The sequence below is a fragment of the Pan paniscus genome, chromosome 11 (assembly GCF_029289425.2).
Source record: "Pan paniscus chromosome 11, NHGRI_mPanPan1-v2.0_pri, whole genome shotgun sequence".
In the NCBI taxonomy this organism is placed as follows: Eukaryota; Metazoa; Chordata; class Mammalia; order Primates; family Hominidae; genus Pan; species Pan paniscus.
Window position 1 is genome coordinate 25,195,195 of NC_073260.2, and position 20,376 is coordinate 25,215,570.

At 52.9% G+C, this 20,376-nt stretch overlaps 1 protein-coding gene across 6 annotated transcripts in view; it reads right to left on the bottom strand.

Annotated features, from left to right (window-relative positions):
- COL27A1 (collagen type XXVII alpha 1 chain) overlaps positions 1-20,376 on the bottom strand; it is a 156,843-nt gene that overhangs the window by 130,423 nt on the left and 6,044 nt on the right. For all 6 annotated transcript variants that reach the window (XR_010109099.1, XM_034928907.3, XM_063594253.1 and 3 more), the window contains exons 2-4: positions 19,477-19,547; positions 12,839-14,613; positions 3,908-3,961 (exon numbers count right to left, since the gene is read on the bottom strand). Coding sequence is in view for 5 of the 6 variants with exons in the window: in XM_034928907.3 (XP_034784798.1) it covers positions 3,908-3,961; positions 12,839-14,613; positions 19,477-19,547 (1,900 nt within the window). In the remaining variant the exon portion in view is untranslated. The remainder of the gene's footprint in view (positions 1-3,907; positions 3,962-12,838; positions 14,614-19,476; positions 19,548-20,376) is intronic.

Consider the following 20,376-nt stretch of genomic DNA (forward strand, 5'->3'; position numbering starts at 1 on the left):
CCTGAGTAGTTGGGACTCCAAGCATGGGCCACTATACTTGGCTAATTTTTATTATTATTATTATTATTATTATTATTATTTTTGTAGAGATGGAGTCTTGCTATGCTGCCCAGGTTGGTCTCGAATTCCTGGCCTGAAGCAATCCTCCTGCCTTGGCCTTCTGAAGTGCTGGGATTACAGGCGTGAGCCACGGCAGCTGGCCCCAACTGGACTTTTGTATGAGTCTTTGGAGTTGAGAGCTCAAGAAGGATGTATTTGACCTCTTGTGAACAAAGGTGCACCTCTCCTGTGGCTACAACTTGTGATCAGACCCTTAGACACCTGCAAGCTCCAAGCTTTCAAGGTCTTCCAGAGACCACAGAGCACCTGGGAACACTGGACCCAGAGAGTCCAGGAGGCTTGATCAAGGTCATACAGCAGATTTGTGGCCAAGTGAGATCAGGGTCCAGGGCCTGGTGGCTTCAAGTCCAGAGTTTATTCATGGCGCTGGATTTTCCCAGGCCATATCCAAGTTCCCCGATAACAGCTGGGTCCTGTTATGTCCACTTTCTCCAGCAAGGGCCCTGGCCTAGAGTCTTCCAGCACAGTAATATAAATGGAGCCCTAAGAGCCGGGGAATACTTGAGGGTTTTTGTCTAGCAGGAATAATCTGGGGCATAGGAGGTGAGGAGAGGCACCCTCAAGGGTCCAGTGGTCCTCCCAACCCCACCAGCCTCTAGGCACACTGCCCTCTTCCCCGTCCCTCTTGATTCATCGGGCTAACTGTGTGTGAACTGCTTTCTTCTTCCCTCTCTGAGGCCAGCTTCCCAGCTGCAGCCTGTCACATTCCAACCAAGGCACCTCCCTCTTCCTCTCTTCCTTGATGCCTGAACTGGGACCCTCCCCTTCTCCGAATGCACCAGCAAGGAACAGTGTCCAGAGCACACTGAGCCTGGGGAGTTTCTCAGTGCCTCTTGTGACCCTCCTTCCAAAATAATCAGCCCTCCTGCCCTCCCCTGCAGTCCCACCAAACACTGTCTCCTGATGCGACAGAACCTGGAAGCATCGAGACTGAGTCCCAATTCTGAGCCCCACCTCATAATCCCCAGCCTCGGTCTCTCCCTCTGTTCTGTAAGTGACTGGGACCCAGCAGTCTCTAAGGAATCTGGAACACCCTCTGATGTTCACCCCAGCCCAGGCTCGTGGGGTCTAACCAGGTCTAACCACAAGCTCAGTGGGAATTGGACAGATGTTGGGAGGGGGTGTTCAAGGAGGGGTTCCTGACACCCAGTTCCACCAGAGCCAGGCGTAGGCTGCACAAGGTCAAGGGTGGCTGCCTCTCCCCAGTCGTGCCCCAGCTGCCCCACAGATGGTGGGCCAGAGCACTCAACTCCCCCATCTGCAGCTTCTGAAGGTGGGGGCTTCCTGTTTCCCTGCACCCCCCCGTCCCCAACCCTCTCCAGTCTTGCAGAGAAATGAGGCACATAGTTGACTGAAAGCCAAGCAGACCAATTCTATAAATGCTGCAGCCTAGAAAGCCAGGTAGGGGAGGCTCTGGGATTCCCCGACATCCCTCCATGGGCTGGGGGAATATGTGGAGGTAGGAAGGGGCAAGACAGAGAGTTTTGGGCGACCTCAGGTAAGAATGCCCCTCCTTATGCCCCAGAGCCCCCATCTGTGCAGAGAGGAGCTGGGATTGTTTAATCCAGCATTCTATTATCTTTGGAATTTTATAATCTATGGAATTTCCAGTCTAGAAACAGGATGACGGTGGGACGGCGGGCAGGGAGAGTTGGGGTGGCGGTGCAGGCAAAGAGCCTAGAAGCGTGTCAGGAGAGTCATTCACCCAGAGCTAGGTGGAAACTTAGAAATGCCTTACCATGACCCCAGCCTTTATAGATGGGGAAACTGAGGCTAGAAGGACAGAAGGGACTTGCCTAAGATTCCACAACTTCTTGGTAGAAATATTCTTGACTCCTACATTAGAACTCTTCACCAATCATTTGCCCAGCACCTCCAGCACGCAGGGTGCTCTGCTAGGCATCACATAGGAGAGAGAGGTAACCAAGGCCTATCTCTGGAGGGGCTCAGGTGAATACTCAGAAAAATAAGCACAATAGATGCTTAAGATGGTAGGCTCTGGGCTGGGCACAGTGGCTCACACTCATAATCCCAGCACTTTGGGAGGCCGAGGCAGGTGGATCACTTGAGGTCAGCAGTTTGAGACCAGCCTGGCCAACATGGTGAAACCCCATGTCTACTAAAAATACGAAAAATTAGCTGGGCCCGGGGGCGTGTGCTTGTAATCCCAGCTACTTGGGAGGCTGAGTCAGGAGAATCGCTTGAACCTGGGAGGTGGAGGCTGCAGTGAGCCCAGATTGCTCCATTGCACTCCAGCCTGGGAGACAGAGCGAGATTCTGGCAAAAAAAAAAAAAAAAAAAGATGGTAGGCTCTGGAGGCAGACTGCCTGGGTTCAATCCTGGCTCTGCCATTTACTCTCTTTGACTATCTGAAGTAACTAAACCTTTCTGAGCCTCAGTTTCCTCATCTGTAAAATGGGAATAGATTGAAACCTGTTTCTCAGAATGGCTGGGAAGGTGGAATGAGATCCTGCACATGTGGCTCAGCAAACAGAGTTTAGTGGTCAATGAGAGCTTTGAGAAAGTGGCCCATGCCATCCAGAGGGGACAGGGGAACCACTGCAGGAGTTCCAAGAAGGGAGTGGTCATCAGAAATAAAGGTGGCATTTGCTCTTAGACATGAATGGAGGACAAGTTTACAAAGGAGGACAGCCAGAGCAAAACCACAGAGGCTTGCGGGCTCAGGAGGTTGGGGAAGGGAGTAGGCTGCCTAGGTCAACGGCCTCATCCTAGTCCCAGGCTGCAAGGTCCCATGGGCTAGCAGCGTCTGTGATATCTATGTGGTCCCCAGAGGGCATGTGCTTCATGAAGGCTCTGAAGCCAGGAGGAAATGCCGCTTCAGATGGCAGATTCCAGAGCCCTGGGCCCAGGGAGCACAGGGCCAGGTCTGGAGGGAACTAGGGCTTGGGTAATTGCATAACCAGAACCACTCGCTGGGCTCAGAGCTAAAAATATGCCCCAGGCAGCTACCTCTGCCAGGGCCTCACCAGGCACCCAGCGTGGGAAAGGCTGATTCAGCCTGGGCACAGATGCCGGGTGCTGTTGGTCTCAGCCCTCTAAGGGAAGCAGGTAGGTTTCCCTCTAAGGGGATCTCCAAGGGTTCCAGTATATGGGTAAGAGCCTGGGTTCCAGTCCTGGTTTTGCCGTTTCCTACTCAGTTTCCTCATCTCTAAAATGAGAATGATCTCACTGTCCCATGGGAACTTGGGGTGGGCATGAGAGGTCAAATAAGGCAGCATAAAAGAAGGTGCCAGGCACATCACATAGGAGCTATTTTCCCTCTGGGGCTTGGGCTAGCTCAGTCGGCCACCGCAGCCTGCCAAGCTGTCCCCCAGCCTCTCTCCAGCAGGAGGAACTCAACTCCTCCCCGCATGGCCCCTCCAGGTACCTATGTCCGCACCCCTACTCCAGGAGAGCCCTGCAGAAACAGGAAGAGGGATGCAAGGGTCATATATTCCCCAAGGCAGTTTTCCTGGCCAAACACTGAAGCTCACCAGCCGAAGGGATGTGATCTTCTGGAGCCCCTTCCCCACCCTAGGCTGCAAAGGGTGATATCCCCAATGGACAACTGAGACCTACAAGAGGTCATTGCTGTTCCATGCCATATCTGTCCATATAGCACCCTTGAGAGCCCTAAGTCCACTCCAAATGGATAAAGCCAAATATGGGTGCCAGAGAGGGGGAGGGAAGAACTTGAGGACACACAGCAAACCCGAGACCTCAGGGGCAGTGAGACGCAGGCCAAAGAGCCACCAAGAGTTCCAAAGGACAGTGTGAGATAACTCACCCGAGGCCCACGTGCACCAGGGATTCCAGGTAGCCCAGGTAGCCCAGGGGGACCCTGAGGAGAAAACAATTAGACAGCATTAGACAGTGCCCACTGGCAGCAGAGAATGGGCTCAAGCAGTCATTCAACAATCCCGCCTGCAGCTGTGGGCATGGATAGTCCGCGGCTAAGAGGAGGAGTCCCCTGAGGTCCCTGCCCTGAGAAACTCATGCTCTTTGGGGCTTTTGGGCTTTCATAGCTACTATTCAGTCACTGACGCCCTCATCATTTATCACCCAGCTAACTTAGGGTGTCACCTTCTCCAGAAAACCTTCCCCAAGTTGGACAAAGTCCCTTGTTTTCCTCTATTTTAAAGACCGCTATCTTACTTGGGGAATTATCTGCTTAGAAGCCTGTGTCTCCCATCAGATGACGGTCTCCTCAAAGGAACTAAGGGGATATGAGTCATCTGCCTATCCCCAGGGCTCAGCCAAACGTTTGATAAAATAAAACAGCCAGAAACCTCAGAGCTCAGCCAAATTCTCTGCAGAATCAGAACAGAGAAGGGACTTGGCCAAGGTCACACCAAGTATCTCTGCCCCACAAACAGGCAGCACAGCACACAGAGCATGGCATGGGTTTTTGAATCAGACATGCCTGGGTTCAGATCCTTGCCTGCCACTGACAAAATGCACAAGTCTTTAGCCAGCTTGTGCCCATACAAACGGAGGCAATAAAACACTCCCCATGGGATTCCAAGGATGACATGAGAGATGATAAATGTTAACACAGTGCCTGGTACGTAACTGGCACTCAAATGTTCTGTCTGTTCCCATGGCCACAGCATGGTCCAGCCTTCATCACCACTCCCCAAGAACCTGCAGCAGCCCCCTCAGTGGTCTCCCTGCCTCTACTCTCTCCTCCCTCCCCTCTGCAGTCCTCCTCCACACAGCCTCATTCACCTTCCAAAAGCCCTCCCCTGCTCAACAACATTTAAGGGCTCCCCATTTCCCACAAGTGAAAAACCTAACCCTGAAGCTCAGCATTTAAGGAGCATCTGTGTGTCCTCATCTCTTTTCTCTTTACACAGGAAGGGAGGCAGCCGAGCAGACTTACTGAAGGATGAGCTGATCTTTGTTCAAGTCCTGGCTTTACCACTTAATAGCTGCACACTTCCTGCAGTTCCTCCCACTTATCTGAGTCTCAGATGCTCCCCGTTAAGATGGGTCCAATAGCTACTGCTGCATCTACCTCGAAGGAGGAAATGAGGATTAACTAAGCGCCTGATGTGAAGAACTGTGCCTGCAGCCTTTGAAGGAAGCCAGGCTTTCGAGGATGTGTGAGGCCTGGGGAATTCATTTGTTTCAAATAACCATCAATGAGATTCCAGATTTCCTGCCCAGAGTTAAAATCGGTGTTGAAAACCCAGTCTGGTTTGGCTGGTAATTAATCCAGATCTCATGCTGGGCAGTCTCGGCTCACAGTTCTGGCCTGTGAACACCACGTGCTTGCTCGTCCATGAATAAAAATCAGAGGAGAGATCCAGACAGGCAGATATGGGTACCAAGGTCACTGGGCAAGAGCCCTGAGCAGAAGGAGGAGGGTCTGTTTTGTGACCTCGGGCAAGTCCCAGCTACCTCTGAGCATCCAGGGACCTCTGGCCAAATTGGCGGCAGAGCTGCAGGGCTGGGTAGAGGGGTTGTCTGGTTTTGTGGGTTCTGGACTCTGGGTGCCAGTCTTACCCACTTCTCCTCTCCAGCTGTCTCTGGGCAGTAGAGTATGGTGTAACACCACCGGCCTGGGTTCACATAGGGCACCCCCCCCCCGCCCACCTACTATCTGGGTGGCTTTGAGCAAAGCTATTTCCAGGCTCCAAGCCTTTGTTTCTACTACTGTAAAATGAGGTTAATAATAGCACCTAGCCGACAGATAATCTATAACAAGTGCTAATCCTGGTGTCTGGCACCCAATTAATGCTCAAAAAAAAATGTTAGCTGTTATTTCTGTTAAGCAAGCTTCTGCAACGTCCTCAACTCAAAATTTTAAGCCATCCTCCTTCACATCTGTTTCTAGGGGACAGCAAAAGATGTCCCTTCTTAGAAGGCCCTCCTTGACCCAACTGTCCCAGGTGGACCCAGAATTAAAGAAAAAGCAGGGGGCTGAGACAAAGCATACTGTAGGTATACCATGCCATTTCAACAGGTAAGAAACCAGAGAGAGGTTCAGAGAGGAAAAGTGACTTGCCCAGTGCCACACAGCTAACAAGAGGCAGAGCCTGGATTCAAACCCAGGACCACTGGACCTGTTCTCCTACCCTGGGCAGCTGCCACACAATCTTGGTTGACTGTGACTCTAACTAGGTATATGGCCTTGAGTAAGTCCCTTCTCTTCTCTGGACATCTGTGAAATGAAGATCCTGGAACCTTCCTGGCACTGGCATTTCCTGAGTTGCGGAAAGCCAAGGTGGGGGTAATTTCCTCTGCTACATTATCAGGTGAAGAGGAAAAGCGAGATTCTTCCCATCTCACAGAGAAGGCAAAGACTCAGCAGGGTGAAGGGCTTGTCCAGGACTCCGGGGAGGAACAGGCTCCGTGGGTGCAGCTCCTTCATGGACCCTGGTGGGGCTGCAGCTGCAGAGGCCTGGACACTCCCTCTTGGCATGTCTTCTGCCCCAGAAATAGGGGCATCCAGGATAGAGTCTGACCTCATCCACCACATCTGCAGAGCAGACTCTGAGTACCACTCAGGACCCAGGGTCCAGCCTGGTGATGTCAGCCCACAGGCCGACTCCTTGACGGGGCGGCCCCAGCTTCGGGCCTGGCCAATCCCTTCACTCCACCTTCAACCTGGGTGGGGACCGCCGGCTGCCCAGTGCTAGCCACGGGCTGGACCCTCCCCTACTCAGTGCCCACTTTGCTCGTGGCGAGCACGGGTGCCCCCTGGCCCCTCTCCCCTGATCCGAGACCCTGCCTGTTCTCTCCGCAGTGGAAAAACGCTGCCATTTCTTTCCAGGGCCTGAAGCCTGAGCGGGTGACTCTGGGATGATTCACGAGGCCGGGGTGGGATTTTCCACTTTGCGTTGCAAACAACGGGGCCTCTGAGAGGGCCTGGAGCTGAAGGGGAGCAGAGCGGGGGCTCAGGCCTGCCTCAGGGAGGTGGAGGAGGCCTGGGCTCCAGGCGTACGCAAACAGAGCCATGGAAACAACCAAGCAGACCCCTCGGGGCTTCCCCCAGGGGTCCTGGCCTCTGACAGCCAGATCTAGGGGAACCCCATCCTACGGAACAAGTCCACCCTTGTGTCCAGCTGGAAGAGCCTCTGCCTGCCAAGCCCTGCAGAAAGAAGCCAGCGCTGGCTGGCATGGCCCCTGGCAGTAAGCAATGAGAAGTTTTACAAGCCTGGGGTTTAGGAGACCAAAGTCCGATCCTAGGTGTGCTGCTACCTACCATGTGACCCTGAGCAATGTCCTTTTGATCTCTAGGCCTTGACACTGTGTCTGTAACCTGTTGGGGGTAGATAGGGGGCCTCAAAGGGCTCTCCCATCTCTGACCATCTGAGCTCATGATGATTCCTAAGAATTCACACAGGGCACCCAGACTTCCCTAGCCTCTGTCCTGGGAAGGACCTGCTGGAACAGAGCTTCTTCGCATCAGTACAGCTCTGTATGACCTTGAGCAAGTTACTCAATCTCCCTGGGCCTCCGGGCCTTAGTTTGTCCAGCTGTGAAATGGGAATGTAATACCCATATTCTGAGATGGCATATGCATGCTGGTTCTTCTCCATTTACTTCCCAGATCTGTGCCGTGCCCTGGGAAGCTGACTTCTACAGATTATACCCCGGCCTTCCTTGACCTCTGGCTTCCAGCTGGGTTTGGCCAATGGGAGACCCCAGGAAGAGAGTGCACAGAAGGGAGGACAGGGTATATTTCTCTCCCTGTGCCCTCTCTGCTGTGCTATAATTTGGCTGCAGCTGTATTCGCCCATGGCCCCTGCTTCTGTGAGGAGACCCCTGCTCAAGGTTTTAACTCTTATTGGGTTCTGGGAACATCTTTCCCTGGGACCTTCTGGTCTGGGTGTGGTAACAATTTCCTGCAGTTTCCAGGCCTCTTGTGTTTCACCTGCCTCTGCTGGTTCCCTTGATGCTGTCCACCCCTCCGTAAATAGTCTGTTCCTTTAACTCTCCCCAGTGAGTCTGGGCCCTGCCTGGAGGTCAGGAGATCGAGACCATCCTGGCTAACATAGTGAAGCCTTGTCTCTACTAAAAATACAAAAAATTAGCCAGGCATGGTGGCACGTGCCTGTAATCCCAGGTACTTAGGAGGCTGAGGCAGGAGAATTGCTTGAACCCGGGAGGCGGAGGTTGCAGTGAGCTGAGATCGCACGACTGTACTCTAGCCTGGGCAACAGAGCAAGACTCTGTCTCAAAAAAAAAAAAAAATGGGGGCAGTCCTCCCCCAAACCCCCGCTGTCTAGCTGACATGTGTCATGACACTCTTATCCATTCAGGCTCCCTGCTGTCCCTGCTCCACCGACTAACCCCAGGTTAGTATTTTCATAGCACAGTTCTCCAAGCAAATGTGAGACTATGTCCAGACCCTCCCAGTTCTCTCAATGCACCAAAGTCCCCACCTCAACACCCACCATCAGTCCACAATCACAGCCATGACAATCTACCAGGACCCAGGTTTCATATGTGCTTTACTCCCCCCGCTACCCCCGCATCTCACTGAATCCATGTAACGACCCTGGAAAGGTAGGTGGCACCGTATCCCCATTTTATAGAGGCAGAAACTGAGGCTTAGAGAGGTTAAGTGATTTGCCAAAGGTCATACAGCACCAGGCATCTACAGGACGTTCAGTTAACAATTGTGCAAAGAATGAATGGATGGCTGAATAAGGGAATGGTTCAAATCCAGGTTGTCCCAAATCCAAAGCCTATGTTCTTTTGCAGTCCACATGGCCTCCTCATCTCCCTGGCAGGAGAGTTCTGGGTAACCTCAAGGAGCCCCGCCTGGGAGTCAGGACGACCTGCATTTCGTAAGGATCAAATTCTTTTGTTCATTTCATAGATAGATAGTCACAGAGTACGTGGTGTGGGCCAGGCCCTTAGCGGCATCTTCCCGAGGGGACATTTGCAAAAAGTGCAAGCACGGGCAAATGCCAGTGGCCTGATCGTGAATAAATAAGGCCTTGACTCGCCTCCTCTCAGGCGTGGGGCTTCTGTGCAGCTTCTGTGCAGGGCTGTGAACCGCGGCCTCCCCGCCCCAACTCACCCAGGGCCAAGCTCAGTTTTTCCATGTTCCCCCCTCCTGGGGCTCCCACAGAGCTCCCTCACTCAGCAGCTACAACTCCTGGCAGGCCTGGGCCCAGAACTCTGTCTCAGCCTCTGCCAGTTGCTGTCGTGCCCTGAACCCCGAGGAGCAGGTTTGCACATGCAGACACAGCCACTGCACCTTTCTCAAACACTGAAAGGTCCCACAGTCATTTCTAAGGGGAGAGCTGTCCCAACACCCTATTTCAGTGGAAGACTGAGCCCTGGGGAGAGGAAAGAATTTCCTCAAAGTCACTCAGCAAAACTAGATAAGATAGCCCAAATTACTTCATTTCTACTACAGCTGTTTTTTGAGACAGAGTCTTACTCTGTCGCCCAGGCTGGAGTGCAGTGGCATGATCTTGGCTCACCACAACCTCCACTTCCTGGGTTCAAGGGATTCTCCTACCTCGGCCTCCCAAGTAACTGGGATTACAGGCGCACACCACCATGCCTGGCTAATTTTTGTATTTTTGGTAAAGACAGGGTTTCACCATGTTGGCGAACTCCTGGCCTCAAGTGATCCGCCTGCCTCGGCCTCCCAAAGTGCTGGGATTATAGGTGTGAGCCACCACGCCCAGCCTCTACTACAGCTTTATATGCAAATAAAATTTACGCACATTTTCAGGCCACCCTCCCCACCAGAGGTGGGAGCTATTATCATCTTATGTTCTACAAAAACAGGCTCAGCATGGATCAGTCACAGAGCTAAAAGGGGTGGAGTCAGGATTTGAACCCAAGTCTGCATGTGCCTGGACGGGGGACAATTAAGCTCTTCTCCTGGGCAGCTGGAGCTTCTGTTCTGCTGGGCTTAGATCCTGGATATATATGGGGGTCAAGGGAAGACAGCAGAGGCCAGAAAGAATGAGAGTTCATTTCATCACCATTCAAAGATGCCTCTTCCATTACATTATTCTGGTATCTGGTGAAGAAGTGACCAGGTTGCCATCTGCTACACAGTGGACAAAGATTCTACCAGCTTCCGGGTTCCTCCTAGGGTGGGGACAGGGGGTAGCATGGGGCTTGAGACAGGGATGTCACCCGGGCAGGTTGGTGTCTTCCCGTTGTCCTCAGTAGTCAGGGCTGGAGGAGCAGAAAGAGCCTCGGCCCTGGCCGGAAGTCAGGGACCACAAGTTGCATCCCAGCTCCTTCAGGAACACGCTGGGAGCCTTTGGCGGGGTCCTTTATCTCTTTCCAACCCCTCTTGGATCATCTGTGGGGCAGGGATGAACACACACAGCCTGCCCTCCTCAACCAGTTTTCATGAGGTCCTAAAGGAGACACCGTGCCTGTGGAAGCAGCTCATAAACTTGATGGTTATCGAATCGGAAGATTCTTTAGGCCAGGCACAGTGGCTTAAGCCTGTCATTCTAGCGCTCTGGGAGGCTGAGGCAGGAGGGTCACTTGAGGCCAGGAGTTTAAGACCAGCCTGGGCAACATAGTGAGACCCAGACTCTACAAAAAAAGTGAAAAAATTAGCCGGACATAGTGGCACGTGCCTGTAGTCCCAGCTACCTGGGAGGCTGAGGCAGGAGGATGAATTGAGCCTGGGAGATTAAGGATGCAGTGAGCTGTGATCACACCACTGCACACCAGCCTGGGTGATAGAGTGAGACCCTGTCTCTAAAAAAAAAAAGAAAAAGATTCTTTAAATGTTGAGCCCTTCCTTTGAGGCCAGGGACAGTAGTGACTCCTGTCTGAAGCCCCCATTCCCCCAGATCTGAGTCCCAGAGCCTCACAGTGGACACTCAGGGCAGTGGGATGGAACATGCTAGTCTTGGAGGCTACAGTCTGGAATGTAAACTTCAACTCCACCTCCTCCGTGCTGCGTGGCCTTGGGCAGGTCCTGGCCCTCTCTGAGCGCAATTTCCTCACCTGCCCAATGAGGAAAATTGAACTAAGTCATCCCCAAGCAACCACTGACTGACCAGTTTCACTTCAGTGCCTCCTCTTTTTCAAAGAGATTTGGCAGGAGGCCTCGCTTCCTGCTGACCCAGAGCCCCAAGCCCCAGGAAAAAGTATTTGACTCAGACATACAGCAGACCCAAGATTCTATAGAATCTGCCCTGGGCCAGCTCTGCTCCTCTCTCCACACCACACACATTCTTGGGAGGGAGGGCCGGCCTCCTCCTCACGGCTGGGTTGTGCTGTGTGGCCCGAGTTGAGACCATGGACCTCACCATGTCAGGAGGGGACAATTCCCCTTTTGACCTCACCGCCATTGAGCCCAGCACGCACACAGCGTGGGAAGCTGAGCTGTCAGGGCCCCAAGGCACCTGGTGCCAGAGTTGGCCTGGGCTGGCTGGAGAGGTGAAAACGGTTCCTCGTTCTTTCCACAAGAAAGTGGTGGCTCCCAACTCTCTACGCTGCCAATTTCAGAACATGGAACTTGAGCAGAAAGTTGACATAATTGCAAAGCAATGCATACAGTTTCCATAAGTTCGACAATATGGTTATAATAAAGGCGGACTCTCCGTCCCCTTGGAGACAGGCTGGATAAATATTATTCCTAATGATTATTAAAACTCATTAAGTGTGTTTGGAAGGCCTGGGAATTCCCAGCATCTGCCACTGTCTCCACATTGTAGGGAGCCCTAACCTCAAACACAGAGCCCAGTGGGAGAGCCGGCTTCAGGAAGGAGAGAGAGAGGCCACCACACGGTGGTCATCTCCAAGGCGGGAGAACAGAGCAGAGCCCTGAGCCTTCTGGAAACGCCATCCCATCATTCCCCACCCGGAGGAATTGGCCTCCAGCTGTGGGAAGGTCGTTGCCCCTAGAGACGGTCCCAGGCAAGCCGGAGGCATCGACCCTGAGACCATCCTGCAAATCGTGTTCTTTCTTCTCCCTTCCTCTTCCTTCTGGCCCACGCTGACCTTCTGCACCCCAAACTCCTACCAGGGGGTTACAAATCAAACCCCTGCAGGCGCCAGGCAGGCAGGTAACATAAACGGGTGAAAGGACTGGTCGGAAGACTCAGTCAGGAGAAGTGGGGACCAGCACAGACAGGAGTGGACTTGTCCTAACGGGGTGGCCCAAGCACCATCGCATCTCCCACTTTCCAAGAGAAGCTGGTTGCTGAGTCTTTTTATAAGAAATCTCTCACATTTTTAAAATGTTAGTAAGTTATTGGATTTTTAAAAAAGAACACTGCACGTGCCAAACAAAACATATCCAGAGCTCCCCATGTGTGACCTTTGTCTGCAACTCTCAGACAAGCTGATGGGCCAGAAGGACCCCTGCTCCATGAGCTGGGAGAACGGGGCTTTGGAAGCTGCTTACTCACTGCATGATCTGGAGCCAGTCAGCTACGGGCCTTCCTTAAGCTGTTCGAGCTTTGCAGCTGGGTTAGCAAAGAACGGGCTTGGACCTGGGCCAACCAAAGCCCAGGGATGCTCTTCACCTGGGGGTAGCCACCAGACTTGAGTCTGTCCCAGTGGATCATGAATCTGGAGCAGGGTGGGCAATGATGCATTTAGCAGAGCCAGAGGAGCCGGGGGCCTGGCTGGAGCCAAGGATGTACCCATAACCAGCTCCCTGCTCTAAGCTGCTCCTTTTCCTGTCTTTACTAGGGGCAACCACTTGACCAATGCCCCAGTCCCCCACTGGAGCTCCAAGCAGCATGCAGACCCCACTCAGTCTTACCGGCAAACCACAGTCTCCCTTGGGTCCCGGAGGCCCCATCAGCAGAGGGAAAGGCGTAGATCCTGCCAGGTGGAAGAACGAATAGCCACTGCTCGTGGGCCGGGGGCTGGAGGACAGGAATCGCGCCGGGGCCAATACCAGGGCCGGGGTGGTCTGCTGACTGGGCTGGGGCTGTCTGGGGCTAGGCCTGGTTGTCAGATCGCTCAAGGGGACATCCCTGGCTGCCTTCCCAGGTCTGAGGGGGACAGGCTTCCGGGGGCTGCTCTTGGGTCCGGCTTTCTTTGAGGCTTCCGATCCAGTGGGCTTCTTGCTTCCAGTGGGAGCTGAGCCAGGAGTGGGGACGGCAGGTGCTGATCTGGGAGTGCTGGTGCCCGAAGTTGGAGGTACCATCGTGGCTGGTGGCCGAGTACTCCTGGTAGATCCAGGAGTAGGGGCAGGAGATGAGGATAAAGCAGTAAATGGGGGAGGTTTGTGGGTGCTGGTGCGGGCAGAGGCCGGCTTACTGGCATGGCTGGTTATCTTGGCCTCAGTCCGAGCTACTGTGGGAATGGGTTTTTTAGAGGAGCTGGTGGTAGGAGGTAGGGGCCGGGTGCTGGGCGGTGGGGGCCTGGGCATTCCCGGGTTCCTCTGGATGGGCTTCTCTGCGGGACGGGAGACTTTGGCAGGAACTGGACGGGAAGTAGGTGGCACTTGCTTCTGAGTGGGTGGGGCTGACTTTGTAAATGAAGATGGAGCTGTTTTCTGGGTAGGATGGGGGCTTTTGATGGGGACAATTGAAGTAGAAGGGGCCGAAGGCTTGGTAGGGAGGCTTTTGGGGATTTTGGTGGCTGTGATCTTCTGTGATGGTTGAGCGGCCGCAGGGCGAGGCGTTCTGGTAGAGCCACCAACAGAGGCTGGGAGCACGGGATCAAGTGCGTTACTGGCTGACAGCTTGGCAGGTAGCAGTGGGGTTTGGGCTGGGCCTCCCACCGCGATATGCTGGTGAGGGTTTGTGGGGCTAGTCCTTTGGGGCTTGGTGGGCGTGGCGGGTGCCACAGTCCCCCTGGGTCCCCTGCCTGCTGGCAGTGACCCCAGGGCTGGTGTGGCAGTGGTCAAGTTCTCCAGGCCTAGCAGGGCGAGGTCGGACTGGAAGGTAAAAGGTCTGCCAGAGTCTTGGGAGAAGAGAGGTCCCAGTGGGGACTGGTACGTGTCAGCCTGTCCACACTGCTTCCTCAGGTGGGTACAGTAATTGTGAGCGACCTGCGTCACAGGGTAGATACTGAACTGGCAGAGAGCACCTTCAAACTGGACTGCATGCGGGTTCATCTTCCCAAAGAGGAAGGAGCCCCCAGGGTCGAGTGCAGGGTCCCTGTGGAAAGGCAGCAGGACAGGCACACGGCGCTGCCCGCAGGCAGTCACCAGAGTGACTGTGCGGCCTCGGAGCTCGAGGGCCAGGTGGTGCCAGCGCCCGTCGTGCATGTCGAGGTCGAAGGCCACTGAGCGCCGGGACCCGAGGTGGACGACCGTCTTGCCGGGGAGGAACTGCAGGCCCAGCTGCAGCTTGCGTTTCCGGCTGCGGACAGCGAAGAGGAAGGCATGGTTCACCCGGTGGGAGCAGAGGCTCAGCACCAGCGCCAGCTCTGTGCCCAGGGCAGCAGGAATGACGGTGCCCGTGGGAGCCTGGAGCCGGGCCCGCTGCGTAAAGATGAAGCCCGACTGGAAAGGAATGACTCCCGGGGGTGCAGGGCTCCCGGCCTTCGTCCAGCTGAGGCCCAGCCGCTGGAGGATGTCCACATCTGAGAGGGAGGGAAAAGGGGAGAGGACGCAGTCAGGGCCTGCTCCAGCCCACCCCACCCCCTACCCCCTAAGGGGCACAGGCAATGTGGACCGTCCACCCACAGCTACCTGGTCCTTTGTTCATTCATCTAAAAATGACACCGCCCCATGGTGGTGGCTGAGAGGGCAGCGTTGGAACTATCCGGCAGGGATTGTGACCCCTTATCTGGCTGCATAATCTTGCATGTTGGGGTTAAAAAACAGACTCTGGAGCCAAACTTCCTGAGTTCAAATCCTACCTCTAACACTTACTAATCTTGTGACTTTAGTGCCTCAGTTTTCCCATCTATTAAATGGGATAGTAACAGTCCCAACCTCAGAAGGATGTAACAATTACATGATGAATACATTTATTTTTAAGTGCCTGGTACAAAAGAAGCCCTTTCAAATAATAACTAATACTAAAAATCATGATAATAACCAAATGCTGTTGCTGAGAGTGTTAGAGGCTGCCCAACAATGACACGTTATACTCCTTTTTCTCCACCTGGAAAGCCATCTCCTCCAGGAAGCAGCCCCATAAGTGAGGGACCAGGATGACAAGAATAGACCTGTTACCAGAGCTTGGTAAAGATGTCCTAGGGGTCTGACAGGTTTCACCATCTCCTCAGGGACCCACCCATTCCCCTTCCCACTCCCGAGGTGTCTCTAGCAGGCTATGGGGCTGCCATCTGCTATCAGAAGGGTGATGGCATTTCCGCTGACTCCTCCTTCTCCCCACAGGACTCTGGGGAGAGGAGAGGAAGCAATCAAAGCATCCCTGCAACCTCTGTCCTCTGGCAAAGCGTATGGATATCTGACTGTGGTCTGGCCAGGTCACATCCGCCCAATAATTATGTCAGCAGGGCTTGCCAGAGCAAAAGAAAAGGAGGGCTTCCAGAGTGTTTATGGAAAGGCTTCCTGACCTTTCCCCTCCCAGGTCATTAGACCCCTTCAGTCAGCTGAGCTGCCAGTGTTGGCAAAGCAGGCTCCTGAGCTCTGACTCAGCAGGGAAGGAAAAGCTGCCTCTGGAATCTGAGTCTGGGTCAGGTCCTCAGGGCCCTTCCCCTAAGCTCAGCAAGATAGGCCCTGAGTACTGAGATGGATGGATGGATGGATGGATGGATGGATGGATGGATGGATGGATAGATGAATGGATGGATGGGTGAATGGATAAATGGATAGGTAGATGAATAGGTGGATGGATGGATGGATGGATGGACAGATGGATGGATGGATTGATGGATGGATACATGGATGCATGAAAGGATGGATGAGTAGATGGATGTATAGATGGATGGATGAATAGATGAATAGATGGATGGATGGATGGACGGATAGATGGATGGATAAATGAATGGATGGATGGATAGAAAAATGGATGGATGGATGAATAGATAAATGGATGGATAAATGGGCAGGTGAACAGGTAGATGGATGGATGGATGGATGGATAAATGGATGAATAGATGAAGGGATGCATGGATAGACGGATAGATGAATGGATGGATAATGACTGGCTGGCTGGATGGTGGGTGGATGAATGAATGGATGGACAGGTAGATGAATTGGTGGATGGATGGATGGATGGATGGATGGATGGATAAATGGATGGATGAATGGATGGATGAATAGATGAAGGGATGGATGGATGGATGGATGGATGGATAATGGCTGGCTGGCTGTATGGGTGGATGGATGAATTGATGGATAGTTAGGTAGATGCATTGGTGGATGGATGGATGGATGGATGGATGGATGGATGGATAAATAATGCCTGGCTGGCTGGATGGATGGGTAGGTGGATGAATGGATGGATGGATAGGTAGATGAATTGGTAGATGGATGGATGTATAATGGATGAATGAATAGATAAATGGATGAATGGATGGATGGGTGGATGAAAGGGTAGATGGATGGATGGATGGATGGATGGATAAATGGATGGATAAATGGATAGTAGATGAATAGGTAGATAAAGGTATGGATGGGTGGATGGATGGATAAATGGATGAATGGATGGATGGATGGATGGATGAATAGATGAATAGATGAATAGATGGATGCATGGATAATGGCTGGCTGGCTGGCTGGATGGATGGGTGGGTGGATGAATGGATGGATGGATAGGTAGATGAATTGGTAGATAGATGGATGGATGGGTGAATGGATAGATAAATGGATGAATGGATGGATGGGTGGATGAAAGGGCAGATGAATGGATGGATGGATGGATATTGGATGGATGGATGAATGGATGGATGGATGGATGGATGATGGATAGATAAATGGATGGGTAAATGGATAGGCAGATGAATGGGTGGATGAATGGACAGAAGGACAGTTCCCTGGGGGAAATTGAGAAACTGAGTGCTGGCAGCATGTTATAATGGTTCTATAGCAGACTCTGGAGTCAGAAGGCCAAAATTCAGAGCCTGAGAAGACCAGCAGTGAACCTCAGTTCCCTCCACTGTAAAACAGGGCTATAAAGAGCGCCTACACCATAGGGTTGTTAGGAGGATGAAATGGTCATCTTCCTCATCATCTTCACCCAAGCCCCACATTGAGTAACTCTGCTTGAGTGTCTTACTCACCCTTGGGCCTCAATTCCCTGCCTGTAAGACAAGAGAAACAGATCTTGAGATAGCACAGGTGTTACAATGTTCTAAGAATTCTATAGCTCTGTGTTGCTGGTTCAGGTTGGCTTGAGTTTAAGACCTTTATTCTTCCTTAGGACCCAAGGGGCTTTCATTTCATTTCAAACTCCTCTTTCCCATCCTTTCTCCCATCTGTCTGTCCTCAGGTTCTAAGCTAAAATAAACTACTGATTAAGGATTCTCTTAGTGGTATATGTTTTAATCACTGAAACCCTCTTATTATCATGAAATACTATTCACTATTATTCACTATAGACTGGGACTTAGAATGGGAGGAGCCATTTGGTTGGACAAGAGGTAAGGGCAGGAAGCCACCTGGTCCTTCCTTTAGTCCCCGCTCAACAACCCCTGGAGGGCCCCTCAGGCCTGCTCACATCTTTCTCCACACATGGAATTTAGGGCTAACCTGCACTCACCCAAAGAGAGTCACAACTGGCTGGGCCAGGCAGCATGGGTGAGGTTTCCCCTATCCACTGGGTGGGTTTCTAAGCTGACAACCAGCAGTCTCCAGGTGTCCCCCAAAGACCATCTGCAGCTAAAGGGCAAAGTCTCAAGCCCTGACACCTGGCAAATGTGACCAGCACAGAGCTGCTGTGAGTCTGACCACCGTGAGCCCTGCAGGGCATAGGAAAGGGCTGTTCTTGCCCAAACTTTTCAGGTAACTAATTAACAGCAATAAGAAAAACTAATACTTGTTGAGCACTTACTAGATACCAAATACTTTACAGGCATGATCTCACTTGATTCTCTCAGCAATCTATGGAGCAGGTACTCTTTATTATCCTCACTTTATAGAGGGGGCTCAGAAGAGTCAGAGGGAATAACTTGCAGCTTAAAAAAGGCACAGCCAAGGTTTGAACCCAGGCCACCTGACTCTGGGGTCTTTGTGCTTAGCCATGATGCTATTCTGCCTGGGGCCTCCCAGGTTTGTTGGAAAGCAGGGTGGAGACACATCCAGCATCCCATCAAGGGTGAAGAGATGGGGGACAGGGGAATGAATTCAGCCCAGTGCCAAGATAGAAGGAGCCTGCCAGCTGGCCCCCAAAAGATCCCTTTATTACATAAACCTGGCTCCACACAGCTCCAGCCTCTCCCCCCGCCCCCCGCCCCAGTGACTGACTCAGGACTCTGGACAGCTGTTCACCTACTTTGTGGGGGAAACAGCAAGCTTGGAAAATATGACATTTGCACAAAATGTTGCTGGGCAGCAGAAGTCTCTTCCGGGCACAGCCCTGCCCTCCCAGGGGCCCAATCCCTGCCGAGTGGCCAGGTCAGGCCACAGGGACTCCCGGCGTGCCGGGCTGCCTGCCCCAGCACACGGGCTGGGCGTGAAGGCGGGGGAAGGGCAGCTATTTTCAGAGGCATGCGGCTGCTTGACAAACAGATGTGGGAGAGGTTTCAGTTTCCCTGGGCAGATGTGAAGCCAGCCCATCGCTGCCCCGGCCCCCTGGACAGCCCCTCAGGGATAGCAGGGAAAAGTAGGATCTCACGGGAAGAGGAAGATGGGATCCCAGGCTTGGGCCATGACAGTTAATGCTTAATGCCTTTTTTTTTTTTTTTTTTTTAGCAGTTCTTAGAGCACTCATTGGACAAACAGGGACAACTGAGGCTTAAAACCGGAGTAACTTACTCAAATTTTGCCCCAGAAAGGAACACAAGAATCACCCTTCCACATTTCTGCACAGAGTCCTTCCTACCCTTTTACAAAAACTTCAAATGCGATTCTTTTTTTTTTTTTTTGAGACGGAGTCTCGCTCTCTTGCCAGGCTGGAGTGCAGTGGCGTGATCTGGGCACACTACAACCTCCGCCTCCTGGGTTGAAGCGATTCTCCTGCCTCAGCCTCCCGAGTAGCTGGGACTACAGGCACCTGCCACCACACCCAGCTAATTTTTGTATTTTTAGTACAGATGGGGTTTCACCATGTTGGCCAGGATGGTCTCGATCTCCTGACCTCGTGATCCACCCACCTCGGCCTCCCAAAGTGCTGGGACTGCAGGCTTGAGCTTGGCCTCAAATGTCATTCTTTCAAGCCTAAAGAGAATTTGCCAATTATCATCTCCATTCTACTGATGGGAAAACTGAGGCATTGAGTTCTAATTACGGGCACGGCTGTCTCCTACCCCTGAGTTCTCAGGCCCCTTCCGTTCTCCTTTGTCTCCCCCTGGACAAAGAGAAGAGAGAATTACCTTCAGGAGCTCCTTGGGTGGAGGCCAGGTGACAGGCAAACGAGACTAAGATCCAGGAGAAGAGAAACCCCCTAGAGACCAGGAGACACAAAGCAGAGGCGGCATCAGCTTCCACCCCTCACGCCCGGATCCGGCTGGGGAAGCTGGGAGTGGACACCAGTCCCAGTCTCACCCCAGTCCTGCCCACGGGAGGCAGGAGGCCAGGTACAGGCTCTAGGACCCCATCAGAGCAGCAGCCCACTCTTCCCGGCCTCCAGGCACAGCCTCTCAGTGAGGACCTGCTTACATAGACAAACACAGCCTCACTTCTCACAGATCAATTAGCCAACGTCAACGAGGAAGAAGCAGTGCATAGAAAGCCCTGCCCTGGTCATTGGAACATCTAGGGTCCAGCTCAAAATCTGATGCTGACTCAGTGAGCAACCAGGGGCCAGCCCCTCCCCTTCTCTGGGCCTCAGTCTCCCCATCTGTACTACAGCCTCATGATCTTTAGACCCTTCCCCAGACCCCAGCCAATGGGCAGCAGAGCCAGGGGTGAAAGGTCAGCGGGAAGACCAGGCTGGACTGCTTGGGAGACCAATTCCCACACAGGGCAGGAGAGAGGAGACCCCTTAACCAGAACCAGTGCTGTGTGAAGGCAGCTCCCGACTTGGCTTTATCCTAATGGAAAGTGGGAGAAAGAAAACAGAGGGGACGAGGGGGAGTTAGACAGAGCCACGTGCAAACCTGGCCTTGTCACTCATCAGCTGTATGACCCCGAATGAGTTGCTCAGCCTCTCTGAGCCTGTCTTGTCTTCTGCAACATGGGCTGATATTCCCTATCTCACAGGCCGGGCATGAGGATTCAATAAGCTCATGCATGGCAAGGGCTCAGTCTGCTGCCAGCCACAGAAATACTCC